Source organism: Ceratotherium simum, chromosome 2, assembly GCF_057802395.1.
Source record: "Ceratotherium simum simum isolate JZ-2026a chromosome 2, ASM5780239v1, whole genome shotgun sequence".
Lineage (NCBI taxonomy): Eukaryota > Metazoa > Chordata > Mammalia > Perissodactyla > Rhinocerotidae > Ceratotherium > Ceratotherium simum.
The window spans coordinates 94,289,587-94,310,004 of record NC_141901.1 but is presented as its reverse complement, the minus strand read 5'-3'; the positions used below and the strand labels follow the sequence as shown (position 1 = coordinate 94,310,004).

The window sequence follows — 20,418 nt, the reverse complement described above, 5'->3', positions numbered from 1 at the left end:
AAACTCAACAATAAAAAAAACAAACAGCCTGGGGCCGGCCCGGTGGCGCAAGCGGTTAAGTGCGCGCGCTCCACTGCCGTGGCCCGGGGTTCGCTGGTTCGGATCCCGGGCGCGCACCGATGCACTGCTTGGCAAGCCATGCTGTGGCGGCGTCCCATATAAAGTGGAGGAAGATGGGCACGGATGTTAGCCCAGGGCCGTCTTCCTCAGCAAAAAAAGAGGAGGATTGGCGGATGTTAGCACAGGGCTGATCTCCTCACAAAAAAAAAAAAAAAAAAAAGCCCAATTTTAAACATGGCAAAAGATTCAAATAGACACTCTACCAAAGAAGATACTCAGATGCCAAATAAGTATGTGACAAGAGGTTCAACATCACATGTTATTAGGGATTTGAAAATTAAAACAATGAGATATCACTACACACCTATTCGAATAGCTAAAAATCAAAAAAAGTAACAACATCAAATATTGACAAGAATGAGGAGCAACAGGAACACTCAGTGGTGGTGGTAATGCGAAATGGTACAACCACTTTGGAAGACAATTTTATAGTTTCTTAACAGTCTAAGCATACTCTTACTATATGATCCAGTAACTGTACTCCTAGGTATTTACTCAAACGAAGTGCAAAGTTATGTCTACACATGAATATTTAGAGCAGCTTTATTCATGATTACCAAAAATCCTTCAATAAATGAATAGATAAACAAACCATGGTACATCCATGCAATTTAATATTATCCAGTGATAAAAATAAATGAGCTGTCTAATCATGAGAAGACATGGAGGAACTTTAAATGCATATTGTTTAGTGAAAGGAGCCAGTTTGAAAAGGCTACATACTGTATGATTCCAACTATATGACATTTTTGGAAAAGGTAAAACTATAGAAACAATAAAAAGATCAGTGGTGGTCAGGGGTACGGGAGGAGGGAGGAATGATGAATAGGTGGAACAAGGGATATTCAGGTCAGTGAAACTACTCTGTATGAAACTCTAATGGCAGAAACACGTCATGATGCATTTGTTAAAACTTAAGAACGGTACAGCACAAGGAGTGAAGCCTCATGTCAACTGTGGATTTTAGTTAATAATAATGTATCAGTATTGGTTCATCGATTGTAACAAATGTACCACACTAATGCAAGATGCTAGGAATAGGGGAAACTGTACCTGGAGTGGGGGGTATGAAGGGATTATATGAATCTCTCAGTACTATCTGCTCAATTTTTCTGTAAATCTAAACCTGTGCTTAAAATATATATGACTTTTTTTAAATCTAAAGCCCTATTTCAAAGGAGAAAAATAGCTCATAAGAGAAAATAATTTTTCTTTGTGAACTGAGATATGGTCTTACACACATTCAAAGATGAAAGTTATGGGCCTTTTTTCCCCTCCAATATGATAATAGAAGGTTAAAATACAACCCGCACATTCAAAATTTAAATGGAATAGAAACACCTTAAGCCAAATATGGGCCATCTGTAACTATCTCTCCTTGTGTTCGTATTACAGAATCTCAGAGTTGAAAGGGACCTTAGAGGTCATCTAGTCCCAGGTTTATCTGAATCTCCTTTACTTTCTCAATAAATCTGACCGTTCAGCTCTGTTGCCTATCTTTTTCTACTTTTTATTTTCTCCCTTTTCCTAGTTCTGGTCTCCCCATCCCTTTAATTGGCCATAATGCTAAAATAAAGTATATTTTCACTTTGTATTATAGTTATCAAATATGGTTTTATTATCCGTTTTTGCTTTTAAAAGCACACCTATACACATATGGAATAAAAGACCCACAAATTGAGACATTTTTCTTATAGGACCTTCCACTTACACTTTTCTTGTGGGTCAATGGCCTTAATAGCAGTGGGGCACATATATCAATTTTTGAAATCCCAATGTAATTTTCAGTCTAAAACTGAATTTTTCCCAGCAATTTTTGGTGGGAAAATTTTAGCTTCTAAAAGCAAACCTACTATATAGACATTAACACTTAAACAACAAAAAATAATGTTTCTTTAGTGATAACTAATAATTCATTCTTCTCATTCACTGTTCTCTGGGAAAATGAACTGGTCTTCATTATAACAACTTTCAGTAAAACATGGCTATAGTCCACATGACTGTAAATATAATTTTAAAAAAACAAATAAAAGAATATAGGTGACATATCTAAAGTTTAGATTTTTTTTTTAAATATCAAACTTGAGATACAACGATAGCCCAAGTTATAAGATGATAAGTCCTGTAGATCTAAAGTCTCTGAAGGAAATGTATTTGGTTATAAATAAAGTAATTGTTTTCTGAAAATTATCAATTCTCTTTAGACTTGATATTTCAAAATATTTACTATTTTTAAATACTACATTTGTCTTTGGGTCAAAATTAGTGAGAACAGAGATATTTCAGTTTAATTTATGAAAATTTGCCATAACTTTATAAAAACTTGCCAGGATATAGTTATTCTGAAATAAGGACTATCCTTTAAATGTAGTAATATCATTTTATTAAAAAAACTCAAAATTTCAGAATAGGGAGAGTAAAATTATATAATCATAAAACAATCAGAAGTGGAACTTAACAAACTTCTTATAACTGGACTTGGTAAAAATTCTTCCACATTGCTGAGTATATTTGGAAAGATAAAATTTTTTGTTGATTTTAATTATAACATTTAATCTTAAAACTTAAAATACTGAAAGCTAAAGTTGTAATGCAGGATCTCTCAACTTGATAGTACTGACATTTTAGCCAGACAATTTTTTGTTGTGGGTCTCTTCTGGGTACCAAAGGATTTTTAGCAGTATCCGTGGCATCTACCCAAAAGATACAAAAATGTCTCCATATATTCCCAAATGTCCCCTGGGGAGGTAAAATTGCCCCCAATTTAAAGCCACTGTTAATGTATCTCCAATTTAAGTTGTTGCAGAGCTAATATATATTATTTTTCTTATAAATTATTTAATCTACAGAGAGAAAGGGAGACAGAAAATGATGGAACGCACATGTATGAAAAGAGAGCTTAAGAGCAAGTAAAGAAGCAACAGAGAAGGAACCTTTGAAACTCTTGACAGTTATCCAAGAACAAATAAACTTTTCATTTCAGCATCCAAGACAATGTGTCAAGAGTAACAACGCTATTTCTGAGTAAAACTTGTACTTTTCATGTTCTACCAGAAAGAAAATATTGTAACTGCTAAAAAAATAATTTATTTAAAATGTCATGTGAAAACATCATTCAAACAAAAAAAACTGAAATAAATGAAATCTTACTTTTTTCTATAGTACTCCCTGGCGCTCTTTGGTCCCGATCTTGAGGAGGCACACTTGCTTTACTATGTGAATCAATTGTAGACTGTTTCACTGGTAAACATGAAAGCTCCATAGCATTATAAGAATCATACAAATCCCAAGCAGTGGACATTATGCCTAAAAAAAGAGACAGAGAGGTAAAATGTACTTCAAACCAAATTCTAATATTTTAGCTTATATATAACTAGTCACAGAAAAATCTAAAATAAGAATATCTCCTGCTTAGGAAAAAAAAATACTATCATTTTACAACAATGGGAAGAAATGGATAAGGGTGAAAAAGAAAGAAATCATGAGGACACCTTAAGAGATCCTTAGCCATCATACTTTTAGCATCTACAAATACCTTAGTGTTTTAGCGATAGCTCCGAATTATCCTCCCCATCCTTTCTGATCCCCTCACCTCCCTCGCCTCTATCCAAGCTGGTGCAGCGTAATCTCATCAGTCTGTCAGTATAGGGCTGCCTTGATACGGACCTGAACAACCATGTTATAACAAGTTTTTAATGTTTCTTTACTTATGGTTAACATATAACATGTTATATTCTACAGAACTTTTTATTTATAATCATCTAATTCCTTTTTATCAAGTAAAATTTCCTACATACTTATGTAAAAAGACTGTACTTCTTGGGAAAATGATTGACTCTATTCTCAATAAACTTGTAGAGTAGTATAGTTATTATCTTCTCTTTTAAAATTTTTATTTAAGTTAACTATACTTAAGTGAGCAAATATAACAATGGTCTCCAAACAAAAATTGGTGATGTAAATGTCCAAATTTAAAAAAAAAGAAAAAAATTCCCAATCCCTTTCATTGCTGATATAACAATAAATGGCTTATATAGCAATTATTTTATCAGTGACCATGTAACAATATATTCATACATGCTAAACTTACTAACGTTTCAGTTAAAGTAGAGTGATTTAATAAAGAATTCTTTTCCCTGAAAATCAAAACAGGATCTGGATCTAATAAATGCAGCCATTTCACTGTTAGAATTTTTATTTTCATAACGTGAAATGAAGGAGCTCTGGTATTTAACAATGTTTTCAATTAGTAAGAATGTTAACTCACATTTCATAATAACATTTTCTATCTTATTGAACCTATCTTAATAGTATCTAACAAAGTCATACACAGAATACCTAGTATTTTGCTGAATTGAAAAGGGTTCAATTTCCATGTTCCTGAAGTAAAAGACCATAGAAAGAAATTGTCTTTGAATATTGAATTACCTAAACTTATTTTTCTTCCTTTAACTGAAAGTTTATTAAGTTGAGCATATAGGAATATATTGTCACATGGTCACTAATAAAATAATTGCTACATAAATAAATTATATGTTATAAATGAGCAATATAAAATGTTAGGGTGATTTAAAGTTGTTTGTTCTTTGGAGATAATACCACCAGTAATTTTAGTTTGGGTATCATTGTTACATTTGTTCATTTGAATAAATTAACCTTAGAAATAGAAAATCTCAAACCACACGCCATAATATCATGTACAAGGTGGAATAATAATGAATGAATGCGACTTCCCAATTGTGTACTGTTATATACTATTAAATAAAGCTTATTTTAACTAGTATCAGAAAAAAGTATTCTCAGCTATACCTGTGCTTTGAGCATTTCTGAGTCTAAAATACATCTAAATAGCTTTCACATATTTTAAAACATTGTTTCTCTCTACTCGTTTAATTCAGACTATGAAAGAGTAGCAATCAACTTCATAACATTTACAGAAAAATAATTTTACTTTTAGCTCAGTAAAAAGACATGCTCACTGTTAAAGAAAAAAGAAAAGGCAAATATGATTTGTATTTCCATCACCCAGAGACAATAACTGCTAGTATTTTGGTGTATGTCCTTCCAGATATACACGAACAAATACATACATATATTTTTTTAATAAAAATCACAAATCATGTTCATATCACATATGATTTTACAAAAGAATTTTTTATTGTAGTATAATATACATAGAAAATAAGCTGACTTTATGAAACCTACAAAGTTGTAGGATTTAACTGTATTTTCAAAAGTTAGCCAAAAACACTAATGCATTTATTGAATTATCCATTTATTTGAAATGGCAATTTTATCTCAAATTCCTATATGTATACTGTTAAGTGGCAAACTTTTTTTTTTTTTGGTGAGAAAAATTCACCCTGAACTAACATCTGTTGCCAATCTTCCTCTTTTTTGCTTTAGGAAGATCGTCACTGAGCTAACATCTGTGCCAGTCTTCCTCTACTTTGTATGTGGGACGCTGCCTCAGCATGGCTTGATGAGTGGTGTGCAGGTCCGCGCCCAGGATCCAGGCCCCCGAACGCCAGGGGCTGCCAAAACAGAGTATGTGAACTTAACCACTATACCACACGGCCGGGCCCAAGTGTATAGGCAAATTTTTTCCTCACTTTCTATGAATCTTTACAGAGGGAACTTGAGCTAAATTAACACTTCTGGCCTCTCTATGTCCCTCATTCACTCATTGCTAGGGAAAGAGAAGTGACCAATCCTAAAGGAGAGTTTAGGAGAAGGAACTGCAGCTCAGCCACTTCTGGATACTTTCATTAGGTCCATTCAGATATTCCACGTTCATGGATAAGAAGACTCAATATCGTCAAGATGTCAGTTCTTCCCAAATTGATCTGTAGATCAATGGAATCCCAATCAAAATCCCAACAAATTATTTTGTAGATATTGACAAACCAATTCTAAAGTTTACATGGAGAGGCAAAAGACCCAGAATAGCCAACACAATACTGAAGCAGAATAAAGTTGGAGGACTGACACTACCCAACTTGAAGACTTAATAAAGCTACAGTCCGTTCTTGGCCCTCTATTCTATTCTTTTGGTTTATATATCCGTCTTTATGCTAATACCACCCTGTTTTGATCACTGTAACTTTATAACAAGTTTTCAAATCAGGAAGTGTGAGGCCTCTAATTTTCTTTTTCTTTTTCAAGATTGTTTTGGCCATTTGGGGGTCTCTTGATATTCTATATAAATTTTAGGATGATTTTTTTCTATTTCTGCAAAAAATTCTTTGGGGGTTTTGATAGGGATTATGTTGAATCTGTAGATTGCTTTGAATAGTATTCACATCTTAACAATGTTGTCTTTCAATCCATGACACAGGATGTCTTTCCATTTAGTTAGGTCTTCTTTAATTTCTTTCAGCAATGTTTTGTAGTTATCAGTGTACAAGTCTTTCACCTCCTTAGTTAAATTCATTCCTAGGTATTTTATTATTTTGGATGCTATAGTAAATACAATTATTTTCTTAATTTCCTTCTCAGATTATTCACTGGTAGTGTCTAGAAATACAACTGAATGTTGTGTGTCGATTTTGTATTCTGCAACTTTGCTGAATTCATTTATTAGCTCTAATAGCTTTTGTGTGGATTCTTAGGATTTTCTATACTTACATCATGTCATCTGTGAATAGAGATAGTTTTAATTCTTCGTTTTAAACTTGATGCCTTTTCTTTTTCTTGCTTGCTTGGGCTAGAACTTCCAGTACAATGTTGAACAGATGTTGAGAAAGCAAGCATCCTTGTCTTGTTCCTGATCTCATGGGGGAAAACTTCCAGCTTTTCACCACTGAGTATAATGCTAGCTGTGGGTGTTTCACAAATACCCTTTATCAGGTTGAGGAAATTCCTTTCCATTCCTACTTTGTTGAGTGTTTTTATCATGAGACTGTGTTGGATTTTGTCAAATGATTTTTCTGCATTGAGATGATCATGTATGTTTTTTTTCTTTATTCTATTAATGTGTAGAATTAATAAATAATGTGTTTGTTTTGTATACATTTATTGATTTATGTATGTTGAATCACCCTTGCATCACTGGGATAAATCTCACTTGGTCATAGTGTATAATCTATTTAATATGAAGCTGGTTCAGTTTACTAGTATTTCTGCATCCATATTCATAAAAGATATCGGTATGTAGTTTTCTTGTGATGTCTTTATCCGGCTTCGGTATCAGGATAATGCTGGCCTCATGAGTTTGGAAGTGTTCTCTTCTCTTCCATTTTTTGGAAGATTTTTTTTGAATGATTGGTGTTGGTTCTTCTTTAAATGCGTAATGAAATTCACCAGTGAAACCATTTGGTCCTGGGATTTTCTTTGTTGGGGTTTTTCTTTTGTGTGTGTGTGTGAGGAATATCAGCCCTGAGCTAACATCCATGCTAATCCTCCTCTTTTTTTGCTGAGGAAGACCGGCTCTGAGCTAACATCTATTGCCAATCCTCCTCCTTTTTTTTTCCCCCCAAAGCCCCAGTAGATAGTTGTATGTCATAGTTGCACATCCTTCTAGTTGCTGTATGTGGGACACCACCTCAGCATGGCTGGAGAAGCGGTACTTCAGTGCGCGCCTGGGGTCTGAACCCAGGCCACCAGTATTGGAGCGCACGCACTTAACCACTAAGCCACGGGGCCGGCCCCTGTTGGGGTTTTTTTTTATTACTAATTCAGTCTCTTCACTTGTTATAGGTCTGTTCAGATTTTATATTTCTTCTTGAGTCAGTTTTCACAATTTTTGTATTTCTAGAATTTGTCCATTTCATTTAGTTATCTAATGTATTGAAATACAATTGTTCATAGTATACAATCCATTTTATTTCTGCAAGGTCAGCAGCAATGTCCTCACTTCCACTTCTCATTTTAGTAATTTGAGTCTTCTATCTTTTTTTCTTAGTCAATCTAACTAAAGTTTTGTCAATTTTGTTGATCTTTTTAAAGTACCAACTTTTGGTTTCATTGATTTTCTCTTCTGTTTATCTATTATTTTACTTATTTGCACTCGAATCTTTAACATTTCCTTCCTTCTGCTGACTTTTGCTTTAGTTTTATCTTCTTTATCCCCCAAGGTGTAAATTTAGCTTATTAATTTGAGATCTTTCTTCTTTTTAAATGTATCTACCACCATAAATTTCCCTCTAAGCCCTACTTTTACTATATCCCATAAGTTTTGTTATATTGTATTTTCATTTTCATTCATCTCAAGATATTTTCTAATTTCTTTTGTGCTTTCTTTTTTGACCCATTCATTGTTTGAGTGTGTTATTTAATTTCTACTTATTTGTGAATTTTCCAGTTTTCCTTCTATTGTAGATTTTTATTTTCATTACATTGTGGTCATAAAAGACTCTTAGGAAGATTTCAATATTTTTAATTTTATTAACTCTTGTTTTGTTGCCTAACATAATGTATCCTGGAGAGTTTTCTATGTGAACTTGAGAAAAATGTGTATTCTGTTGTTTTCGGTTGGAGTGTTCTGTATATGTCTGTTATATCTAGTTTATATTGTTATTCAAGTCCTCTATTTTCTTGTTGATGATCTGTCTAGTTGTTCTCTCCATTATTGAAAGTGGGGTATTGAACTCCCAATTCTTATTGTAAACTGTCTGTTTCTCCCCTTCAATTCTGTTGATTTTTGCTTCATATATTTTGGGGCTCTTTTGTTAAGTGCTTATATGTTTATAATTGTTATATCTTCTTTATGGACTGAATCTTTTATCAATATATAATGTTCTTTGTCTCTTGTAACAATTATATCTAAAGTCTATTTTGTCTGATATTAGTAAAGCCATCTTAGGTTTCCTTGGTTACTATTTGCATCCTATCACTTTTAACATATTTGCGTCTTTGGATTGAAAGTGAGTCTCTTGTTAGATAGCATGTAGTTGGATCATGTTTAGGTTTTTTTTAATCCATCCTGCCAATATCTGCCATTTAATTGGATTGTTTAATCCATTTATTTAAATCAATTACTATTCAGGAAGGACTTCTGCCATTTTTGTATTTGTCTGCTTTGCGTTCTATATCTTCTTTGTTCTTCAATTCCTCCATTACTGCCTTCTTTTGTGTTTGATCTTTATAGTGTATCATTTTGATTCCTTTCTCATTTTCTTTTCCGGAATTTTTAAGTTATTTTCTTGGTGGCTGCCTTGGGATTACAATTAACTTCTTAAAATTTTAACAATATATTTTGAATTAATACTACTTTACTTTAACAGTATACAAAACTGCTCCTATACAGCTTCATCGCACCCACTTTATATTGATCTTTACACATTATGTGCCCATTAGCATAAATTTATAATTATAATTTTATGCATTTCTTTTAAATCATATTACAAAAAATAGGAGTTACAAACCAAAATTACATACAATACTGGCTTTTGTATTTACCTATGTAGTTACATGTACCAGTGTTCTTTATTTCTTCATATGTCTTCAAGTCACTGTCTAGCGTCCTTTCACTTCTGCCTGAAGGACCCCCTTTAGCGTTTCTTATAAGGCAGTTCTACTAGTGCTGAATTCACTCAGCTTTTGTTTATCTGGTAATGTCTTAATTTCTCCTTCATGAGGATATATTTAATTTTAATTATTGAATTTAATTTCTCCTTCATAAGGATTGTTTGAAGGATATAGAATTCTTGCTTGATAGTTTTTTCTTTCAGTGCTTTAAGCATATCATCCCACTGATTTCCAGCCTCCATGGTTTCTGCTGAAAAATTGAGTGTAATCTTATTGAGGATCCCTTGCACACGATGAGTCACTTTTCTCTTGCTGCTTTCAAGATTCTCTCTGTCATTCAACAGTTTGATTATGTGTCTCAGCGTGGATCTCTGTGTTTATCCCTCTTGTAGTTTGTTGAGCTTCTTGGATCTGCAGATTCTTATCTTTTAACAGTTTGGGAAGTTTTTGGTTATTATTTCTTCAAATATTCTTTGTGCCCCTTTATCTCTTTCTTCTCTTCTCTTTCTGAAATTCCCATTATGTGTACATTGATATGCTTGATGGATTCCCACAGGTCCTTCACGCTCTCTTTGTTTTTCTTCATTCTTTTTTCTTTCCACTCCTCAGACAGGATCATTTTAATTGACCTGTCTTTAAGAATTGCCTTTAAGAATGACCTGCCTTTAAGAAATCATTTTTATAATTTCTGTCTCTTGACTGATATTCTTTATTTCTTCATACATCACTCTCCTGGTTTACTTTAGCTCTTTGTCCGTAGTTTCCTTTAGCTTTATGAGCATATTTAATACAAGTGATCAAAAGTCTTTGTCTAGCAAGTCTGTACTTCCTCAGAGGTTTCTGCTAATTTCTTCTTTGAATGGGCCATACTTTCTCATTCTTTGTATCCTTTGCAATTTTTTTGTTGAAAACTGAATATTTTGAATATAATAATGTGGTAACTCTGGAAATAAGATTCTTCCCACTCCTCAGGGTTTGGTTTTGTAGTTTGCTGTGAGTGGTAGTTGTTTGTTTGCTTAGTGAATTTTCTAAACTATTTTTATAAAGTCTGCAGCCTTTGTCATGTATCATCTCAGAAGTGTTTGTTTTTTAGCTTTTGGTCAGCTAATGTCCTGACAGAGATTTCCTTGAACACCTGGAGTCCTCTCCCCTCAAAGAGAGAGAGAGAGAGAAGAAAAGAACAAAGAAACAAAGAAAAGGGGAAAAAATCCTCTCCCGGTGTTTGCTCATTGGGTCTGTGTTGGGATATTCCTTCAACGCTTAGCCAGGCTGTTTACAACTATGTCTTAGCCTTCACTTCCTGCTTGTACTGAGCCTAGAGATCAGCTAGAGGTGAAAGTCTAGGATTTTTTCAGGTCTTTTGCGAGCATGCATCCTGCCCTAGGCATGAGCATGACTTTCTAAATTCCCCCTGATATGTAAGCCTTTTTCAATATCTTAATTTCCCTAAGAAACTCTCTCCCCAGGTCTTTCTCCCAGGCTTTTCGGTGTGTCTCGTTTGCCTCAATTGTATTCTCTTGCCTCAGGTAGCAGTGAGCTGTTCATTTGCTTTGCAGTGCTTTTGAAGAATGCAGAAGGCACAGCTGCCTTACCACCTGAGAGAGCTCTGAGTCAGGCAAAAAGAGGAAAAGTGCCTCGTGTCAGCCCTTCAGGTAGGCCCCAGACAGGTTAAAACAGACAAACCAAATTCTTTGAGAATAAGGTCTACTCTGTTTCCTCTGGAACCAGGGGCCAGGGTCTCACACTGGGAAGGCAGGCTGCTGTCTTTAAGACCCCCAGCACACGGGGGAGGGGAGTGGGGCAAGAGCAAGTGAAGATGCCGCAAAGCTTCCCTACTAATGATGAGTTGCCTTTTTCTTGATTTAGCACTTGCTAAGAAATCTATTTTAATCTTTTTAAAGAACTAGCTTATAGTTTTTTTGAGTAAAAAAGGCTGTTAAGATTACAACCTTTCTTCTAATTATCCCTTTGGCCACACCTCACAGATTTTTGGCTATGCAGTGTTCTCAGGGTTGTTAATCTATAAACATTGAAAGATAGCAAGTGTAGTAGTTAAGAGAACCAGACTGTCTGGGGTATCGTCATCTGCCATACTAGCTGAGTGACCTTGGGCAAATTAGCTAACCTCTGTGCCTGTTTCTTCTTCTATAAAATGGGGAATAATAATAGTGCCTACCTCATAGGGTTGTTGTGAGAATTAAACCAGTTAATATATGCGAAAGGCCTAGAATCGTGTCTGGCACATTTTAAATGTTATTAGTTGTGGTTGATATTCTTTGTGACGTAGTAAACAATCAGTTTTTATAAATGCTTCACAAATGTGTGAAGACTACAAAGTTCTATGATATGGTTTGTATAAAAGTCAAGATTGATAATTATATTACTCAAATCTTCTATATCTGTATTTATTACTTGTTAATTTATTGTCAAATTCTGAAAGCTGTAGATCACAGTACCCAGCTACTGTTGTGATTTGGCCAAATTATTTCTATTTTTGCTTTATATATTTCAACATTTATTTGTTAATTGACAGACTCAAAGAACATATATTAAAATATGTCAGTTTATCAAGCAGAATAAAAAATTACCTTTGTCTTCCTTTATGATTTTGTCACATTGAACGTCTTTATTCTTTGGTGCTCCGTTAATAGTCTGCATCATCCTTTCAACATATAAGTCATTGCCTAATCTATTTCTACAAAGGGTCTCATAATTCTTGTTTCTCTGGCTATAAAAAATAAAATATGTACGACTCATTAATATAAATTGATTATTACCACACATATCATCTCTTTATAATATTCTTTTTCTTTTTTTTTTTTAAGGCAACTTTTAAAGCAATTTTTTTGTGTGTGTGTGAGGAAGATCAGCTAACATCTATGCCAATCCTCCTCTTTTTGCTAAGGAAGACCGGCTCTGAACTAACATCTATTGCCAATCCTCCTCCTTTTTTTTCCCCCCCAAAGCCCCAGTAGATAGTTGTATGTCATAGGTGTACATCCCTCTAGTTGCTGCATGTGGGATGCGGCCTCAGCATGGCTGGAGAAGCGGTGGGTCGGTGCGAGCCTGGGATCCGAAGCCTGGTCGCCAGTAGCGGAGCGCGCGCACTTAACTGCTAAGCCACGGGGCCAGCCCCTGGTTTTTCTTAAAATTACCTTCTTTAATGTGGATTGCTCCAAAAAGTGAAGCGAGAGTTCAAAAAACCTCTTAGGAACAGACTGCATTAAACTCTTTTATACCATACTGCCAGCACCCCTGCCACCTTCAGTGCCCACCAACATATGCAGCACTATCTCCACATAAGTTTTATTATGGACTTTGATCTAGACACTTAAAGCTATAAATTTCTCTCAAAGTACTACCGTTGTGTCATCCTGTGAATCTGTATTATATTCATATTGTTTAGTTCTGAGTGTTTCTTAAATTTCCATTATGATTTCTTCTTTGATTCATGAGGAATTTGGAAATGTGCTTTTTAACTTCCAAGTGTATATGTGAATGTGTCTATGTTTTAGTTGAGATTTATGTTATTAATTGCTTACTTCATTCCATTGTGGTTAGAGAATTTAGTTTGTATGACACCACTTTGAAATTTTTGAAACCTTGTTTCATGGCCTTGTGCATGGATGATTTTTATAAATGTTCCAGATGTCCTTGAAAAGAGTATGTGTTCTCTAATACTTGAGTGTAGAGTTCTATATATGACCATTAAATTACATTTTTGGTTGTAATTTTTAATATCTGCACTAATTTTTTATCTGGTTGACCTACTAACAATTAACAGAAGTATGTTTAAATCTCCTACCTTAATAGGATACTTACCAAGTTTCCAATTTTTGCTTCAGATATTTTGAGGATATTTTATTAGGGAGTATTCAAGTTTAGAATTATTATATCTTCCTATCATTATGAAGTGACCTTCTTTATCCCTTATAATGCTGTCAGTTTAACTGTTTCTCTGCAGATAATATGTTCCTTCTTTCTTTTTTGGTTCTGTTTCTAAAATCTTCTTTTAATATTTGGTATTCTGGAGTATCACTATAATGCACTGAGTCCATTACTTTTTTGGGATTTCTTTTTATTTATTCCTACTTCTGTTGGAATGGTGTCTTTCAATAGTCTGGGAAAGTCCTTACCCACTCTCTTTGAATAGCACCTCTCCTCCATTCTTCCTATTCGGCCCTTTTAGAACCGATTAGATATATGTTGACATTTATTCTATTGTCAATATCTTTTTTAACTTCTCTTTCATACTTTATATCCCATTTTTCTCTCCAAGCTTTATTAAGTATAATTTATTCAGATCAATGTTTCAATTTACTAAATCTCTATTCAATTACGTCTTGTTTAAATTTAACGTTTTGTAATTTCAACAATTATATAAACGTACTTTATTTTAAAGTTCCTTTTAGATGTTTTTCCAAATATGAGTCATCATTTTGATAGTTTCTTAATGTTAATGATGTTTTAATTCTACCTTTTATTTAAACATTTCACATATATTTTGTATTCTGTATCTGATAATATCATTATCCATGTCCTCGGGGTCTAGATCTAGGGTTTGTTTTCTCTTTTAATTTTCATTCATAATGGCTTGTTTCTTTATTGGTTTGGTGTATTTTCACCCAACTCAATCTGAGGGAATTTTAAGAGGCTAAATGGGATATGCTTTCCTCCAGAGAAGATCTGTGTTTGCTTATGATAGTAGCTAGGAGACCCTACTGACCTGGGGCCACTTGAGAGAACTGAGATCCTTTTAAGTGTCTTGGCTTAATCCAAGGATCTCTCTTTCAGCTCTCTCAATTTGTGGGGGACCCAAGATTACCAATGGACTCTAGATCCATGTGCTAATGCTAACATTTGCTTCTAGCCTCTCTCTCTCTCATTTCAGATCACTTATCTATCCCTTTGTCATTTTTTCTTTTCCTTTTTTTGGTCCTAGGGGCTTTCCCTTATGTCTTATGAGTTCTTCAAAGTATTATTCAGGATCTAATTGTTCTATATTTTATAGTCCAAACAATTCTACAATATTTTATATTTGGAGAAGAATAATACTGTAAAAATTATTTTAGTGATGGATATTTTTAGTACTCTGAAAAATATTCAGATTATATTTGAAGATAATAATCTGAATAACTATGTTAATATGTATTTATAGTAGCCATATTAATTTTAGACAGAGCGACTTCAGAGCAGGGAAAATTATCAGAGATAAAAGAGGGGCATTACATAATGATAAAGGGGCCAATTCTCCAAAAAGACATAATTATTAATGTGTATGCATTTAGCAAAAGAGCTTCAAAATACATAAGGCAAAAATTAATGATCTATTTATAGTCATTAATAGAGAGAAATGGAAAATCTGCTCTAATATAGTAAATTTAGCTATTTCTACGTAATGTATTTTCCCTTCCTGAGTTTTGAATATAAAAATGTCAGTCCTTTCCTTTAAATTGAAAACAATTTATATATGCATAAAAGAAAAAATAATTAAAAACCTATTAAGACTTGGAAGCTTCCTTTATTTCTTTTATTATTTGACTTAGTCATTCACCTACTTTTTAAAGACTGTGGTAAAGCTATGGGATCTTCCTCTAGAAAAAAGTATATACAACATAAACACTTTACATGTAATTTCACAGGGCACATATATAACTTTATACATAATTTCACCAGGCACATATACCACCAGTATATATCCAGGAATCCTAAAGAACAGAAACAAAGATAAGAACCTCTGGCTTAGCATTGGAATTGCAGGAGCAATGTAGACAATTGAGCCACACACACCTTACTTTCTCAGCTTCTTCAGATTCCACAGAAAGCATGACTGTTGGTAGATTAAAAAGCGTCAGTGTTTCCGTCTCTGTGAGTATTATCTCTATGGTCTTCTCCAGATCTTCTTTTGCAATTTTCCCAGGTGTTGCCCTTATAACTCGTAAATCTAAAACATACAACTTAATAAAAATCATTTACTAACTGCTATTTTTAATTTTCATTGCACCAAAATATCATAAAGGGTTATACATTGCAGGTGGCTTTACATGGTCAAGGCACAGGCTGTGTTGTGAGATGTAGTCTATTCAATCCCTCTGAAGACAAACTGGGTCTCACAGCCCACAAACGGTTGCTGATATCTCAAGCCTATCCCAGTATCACACTTTCAGTCGTAACTCCAAGGGCATCCCCTTACATCTACCCCATAATATTAACAGGGAGGCTGGGGCCAGTCCCGGTGACCTCGTGGTTAAGTTCGGTGCCTTCTGCTTCAGGGGCCCCAGCCCGGTTCCCAGGCACAGTCTTACAGCACTCCTCTGTCAGAAGCCTTCTCTTTTGTATGTGGTGGTGGCTCATGTACAAAAAGAGGAAGATTGGCAACGGATGTTAGCTCAGGGCAAATCTTCCTCAGGAAAAAAAAAAAAAATAAGAGACTAGGGGAGTGACTGCTGCTACTACTCAAGAAGAATATGGGCAAGTGTATGCAGGGACATAGTATGCGACCCTTCTTTGAGCCCTCAAGTTAATTTCTAGTCTACAGTAACAACGTTTTATACTTTGTTTGGCCTTTTTTTAGTTGCCTTTTGATTTAGATCACAACCTGCCTCTAATCGTCTTTACCAGAAGCTAAAAAGACTCTTCAGTGGAAGTTCTGGTTAAATATAGGAATAAAATAGGCTCAACATCCACTCAAATAATATTTTGAAAAGGGTTAGCCACAAGCATTTAGGCCAGTCAGAGGCCTAAGGTCCTTGGAAAACTTCACCGAGCACAGAGTTTCAGAGCTGGGGCGTTTGGACTTGGTTGTGTGGGTAATAAAGAGCCACAACAAGGCACATAGGTCAGAGTTCAATGTTCTCTGTTACAAATAAGGTGTGAGGGGGCTGGCCCAGGGGTGTAGTGGTTAAGTTCGTGCGCTCCACTTTGGTGGCCCGGGGTTGGTAGGTTTGGATCCCAGGTGCAGACCTATGCACCGCTTATCAAGCCATACTGTGGCAGGCGTCCCACGTATAAAGTAGAGGAAGATGGGCACGGATGTTAGCCCAGGGCCAATCTTCCTCAGCAAAAAGAAAAATAGGGTGTGAAGGGGCTGGCCCAGGGGTGTAGTGGTTAAGTTCGTGCGCTCCACTTTGGTGGCCCGGGGTTGGTAGGTTTGGATCCCAGGTGCAGACCTATGCACCGCTTATCAAGCCATACTGTGGCAGGCGTCCCACGTATAAAGTAGAGGAAGATGGGCACGGATGTTAGCCCAGGGCCAATCTTCCTCAGCAAAAAGAAAAATAGGGTGTGAAGGGGCTGGCCCAGGGGTGTAGTGGTTAAGTTCGTGCACTCTGCTTTGGCAGCCCGGGGTTCGCAGGCCTGTATCCCAAGTGAGGACCTACACACCACTCATCAAGCCATACTGTGGCGGCATCCCATGTACAAAATGGAGGAAGATTGGCATAGATGTTAGCTCAGAGCCAATCTTCCTTACAAAAAAAAAAAAATAGGGTGTGAAGCAGGGATCCATGACGCTTTGGGATGGGTAAAGTTTCCAGAGCTTTAGGAAAACAAGTTTTAAGAGTGTACACTGCTCAGCCTCCTCTTAAGAACACCCAAAGCCTGAGAAAAACACCTTCCTTATGATCTAAAAAAATACAAGTCATAATCTCATAAACCAGTCGGAATAGCTAAATAAATTATAGACTACTCATCTAAGAATATTAAGTAGTAATTAAATATAATAATAAAAATTTATGAAAATATGTTTATGATAAAATGTTAAGTGACAGAACAATCCAGAACAGAACATACAGTGTGGTTATAACAATGTAAAATGCTTATGCAATGGACAAGGTCAGGAAACAGAAAATTTACAACTGCTAGTCTTTTATAGTATTGGTTGATTCTTCTTTTTAAAAATATTCTTTAATTTTTATTATTTATGCAGTAAACTATGCAATTATTTATGCAATTAAAGCGAGGGAGAGATATAGTTAATACAAGTAAATCTGGCTAAGGTACGTATAGGATAAGTGAAAAAGTAAATGAATTACCCACATGGACACAATTTGAGGTATATCTAGTCTAATCTGTTCATTTTATCAATGAAGAAAATGAGAAACAGAGAAGCTAAGTGAGAAGTCTAAGGCTGCACAGGAATACTGGCAGTTTTGAGGATAGAAATTTAGGTTTTTGGTTCTCTAAACTTACTTTCTTTTAGACCACCAGATCTTCATTTATAATTTAGTTATATATACTTCGAAGTAGCACTGTGGCACAGATATGCTAATTATAAAAACAAATGATCTTACATTCAATGTGACAATATATAGAACCTAATATAGTAACATCTCAGTTACCTGTTATGGTTAAAGAAAGTAAAAATCTAGTTAATCTTCTACTTAATGGCAGAGGAACGACCATTCATAGACAAAGCCCTGGGATGGCAAATAGGATTTTTTCCTGGATCTCTGTATCAACCATTGCCTGAATGTTACTTGAATTTGACATATATTGAGAAACTGCCTCAAACTCCACTATATACCCATAGAATCTGTCTATTTCATGGGTCAGATCCCCTAACTCTAAACTGGCCTTACAACCAGATCTTGACTACATATCCTTCTCCACCTGGAAAAGCATCACAAATTTATATCTGCCTTGCCTGCTCTTATTTACTGCCAATGACAGAGAGAACACATCTTCTCCACTCCTGATGGTTCTTCGAGGAGAGAGCTCTAGTAGCCAGTCTTGACTCTTCTCCACACCTTTACTCACGAAGCCTCTGGAGATGGTTAGGGTAGGCCTGAGGTGGTCTAGATCCTTTAATGAGTGGGTGGGTAAGTCCTCAAATTTGGGAGTTTAACAGAAGGCTTTTATCCATAATGTCATATTTTGGCTTCAATCTACCATATCTATTCTTACTATATTTTTCAGTTAATTCAGAACTGTATGGGAAAAGGGCTACCTTCAGAGATCCCAATAGCCAGCACTCTATGAAGCCTTTTTTGGCCCCTTCTTAAGCTAGAATTGGTATGATACAATTACAATATAATTGAGTCACAAAAGCATTTTATTGTCACCCCTCCTCACAAATGGATTATATACAAATCATGATACTTTCTTTATGAGTTCACGTAAAACATATCTGTTACTTATTTATTTGTTCACTGAGACCATCCAGAGACAAACTGTGTGTAAGATGCTCTTTGGCCCCTACCTTGTGATTAAAACCTTGAGCTTTTCTAACCATAAGCCTCCTTTTGGTTATACAGTAAAGCAATGATTCTCAAACTTGACCATGCCTCAGAATTACCTGGAGGGCTTATTAAAGTAAGAGATTGTTTGGAACTCACCCGTAGGCAAGTTTTTTTAAACATTTAATAAGTTTTTTTATTTTAAAATAGTTTTACAATACAGAAAATTTGAAGAATTTTACAAAGAGTTCCTGTATACCCTGTACCCAGTTTTTCCTATTAACTTTACTATGGTACATTTATCACAATTAACAAACCAATATTGACACATTATTATCAAAAGTCCATATCGTATGCCAATTTCCTTAGTTATTTTTTTTTTTATTTTTTATTTTTGTGAGGAAGATTAGCCCTGAGCTAACATCTGTTGCACAGCCTCCTCTTTTTGCTGAGGAAGACTGACCCTGGGCTAACATCCATGCCCATCTTCCTCTACTTTATGTGGGACACCGCCACAGTATGGCTTGACAAGCGATGAGTCATTCCACACCCGGGATCCGAACCTTCAAACCCCAGGCTGTGGAAGCAGAGCGAGTGAACTTAACTGCTACACCATGGGGCTGGCCCCTCAATTTCCTTAGTTTTTAACTAATGTCCTTTTTCTTTTTCAGGATCTCATCCAAGATGTATTACATTTAATCATAATGTCTCCTCAGTTTTCTCTAGACTGTGACATTTTCTTGGACTTTCCTTGTTTTTGATGATCTTGAGTTTTGAGGAGTACTGGTCATGTATTTTGTAGAATGTCCTTCAGTTTGGGTTTGTCTGATGATAGTCAGGGGTTATGGATTTCTGGGAGGAAGACTACAGAGGTAGTGTTGTTTGCATCATATCATATCAGGGGTACATGCTGTCAACGTGACTTACTACTAATGATGTGAACCTTGATCTGAGGTAGTGATTGTCAGATTTTTCTGCTGTAAAGTTACCCTTCCGCCTCCCCTCTATATTCTGTACTCTTTAGAAGGAAGTCAACATGCAAAGCCCACACTTAAATGGGATGGGGAGTCAAGCTCCACCTTTTCAAGGGAGGAATATCGACATGAATTATTTAGAATTCTTTTGTACAGGAGATTTGTCTATTCTTCCCTCATTTGTTTACTTATCCAATCATTTATTTATATCAGTATGGACTCGTGGGTATTGATTTTATACTTTGAATTATAATCCAATATTATAATATTTATTTTGTTGTTGAAATTGTTCCACCTTTGACCATTGGGAGCTCTCTCTGTTGGCTGCTGTGTCCCTTTCACATACCCCCACCAGTTTTTGTTGGTTTATTGTAGGGTTTTTTTTTAGCACTTGTTTACATTCTGATTCATCTTAGATGAATTTCCTGCTCCAGCCATAGAATCAGTCATTTCTCCAACGATCTCTGGTTCCTTGTATTGGAAAATAGTATTAGAAACCAAGATCTGGGCACTGAGTATGCTTGTTGTTACTGGAATGTCATTGTTTCCAGTCCTGCTCAGCAGAGCTAGGAAATATTTGTATTAATATACATATATTAATGTGTATCTAATTAAGCTAAACTTGGGTTCATATTAATGTTTCTGATTCTCTTCCAGTACCACATGCATAATTCTAACCT

The 20,418-nt window shown here is 35.2% G+C and overlaps 1 protein-coding gene across 1 annotated transcript in view; it reads right to left on the bottom strand.

Moving 5' to 3' along the window:
• DNAI4 (dynein axonemal intermediate chain 4) overlaps positions 1 to 20,418 on the bottom strand; it is a 99,565-nt gene that overhangs the window by 43,124 nt on the left and 36,023 nt on the right. Inside the window, exons 5-7 of the mRNA XM_087449305.1 lie at positions 15,379 to 15,532; positions 12,177 to 12,316; positions 3,271 to 3,426 (exon numbers count right to left, since the gene is read on the bottom strand). Coding sequence (XP_087305431.1) covers positions 3,271 to 3,426; positions 12,177 to 12,316; positions 15,379 to 15,532 — 450 coding nt within the window. The remainder of the gene's footprint in view (positions 1 to 3,270; positions 3,427 to 12,176; positions 12,317 to 15,378; positions 15,533 to 20,418) is intronic.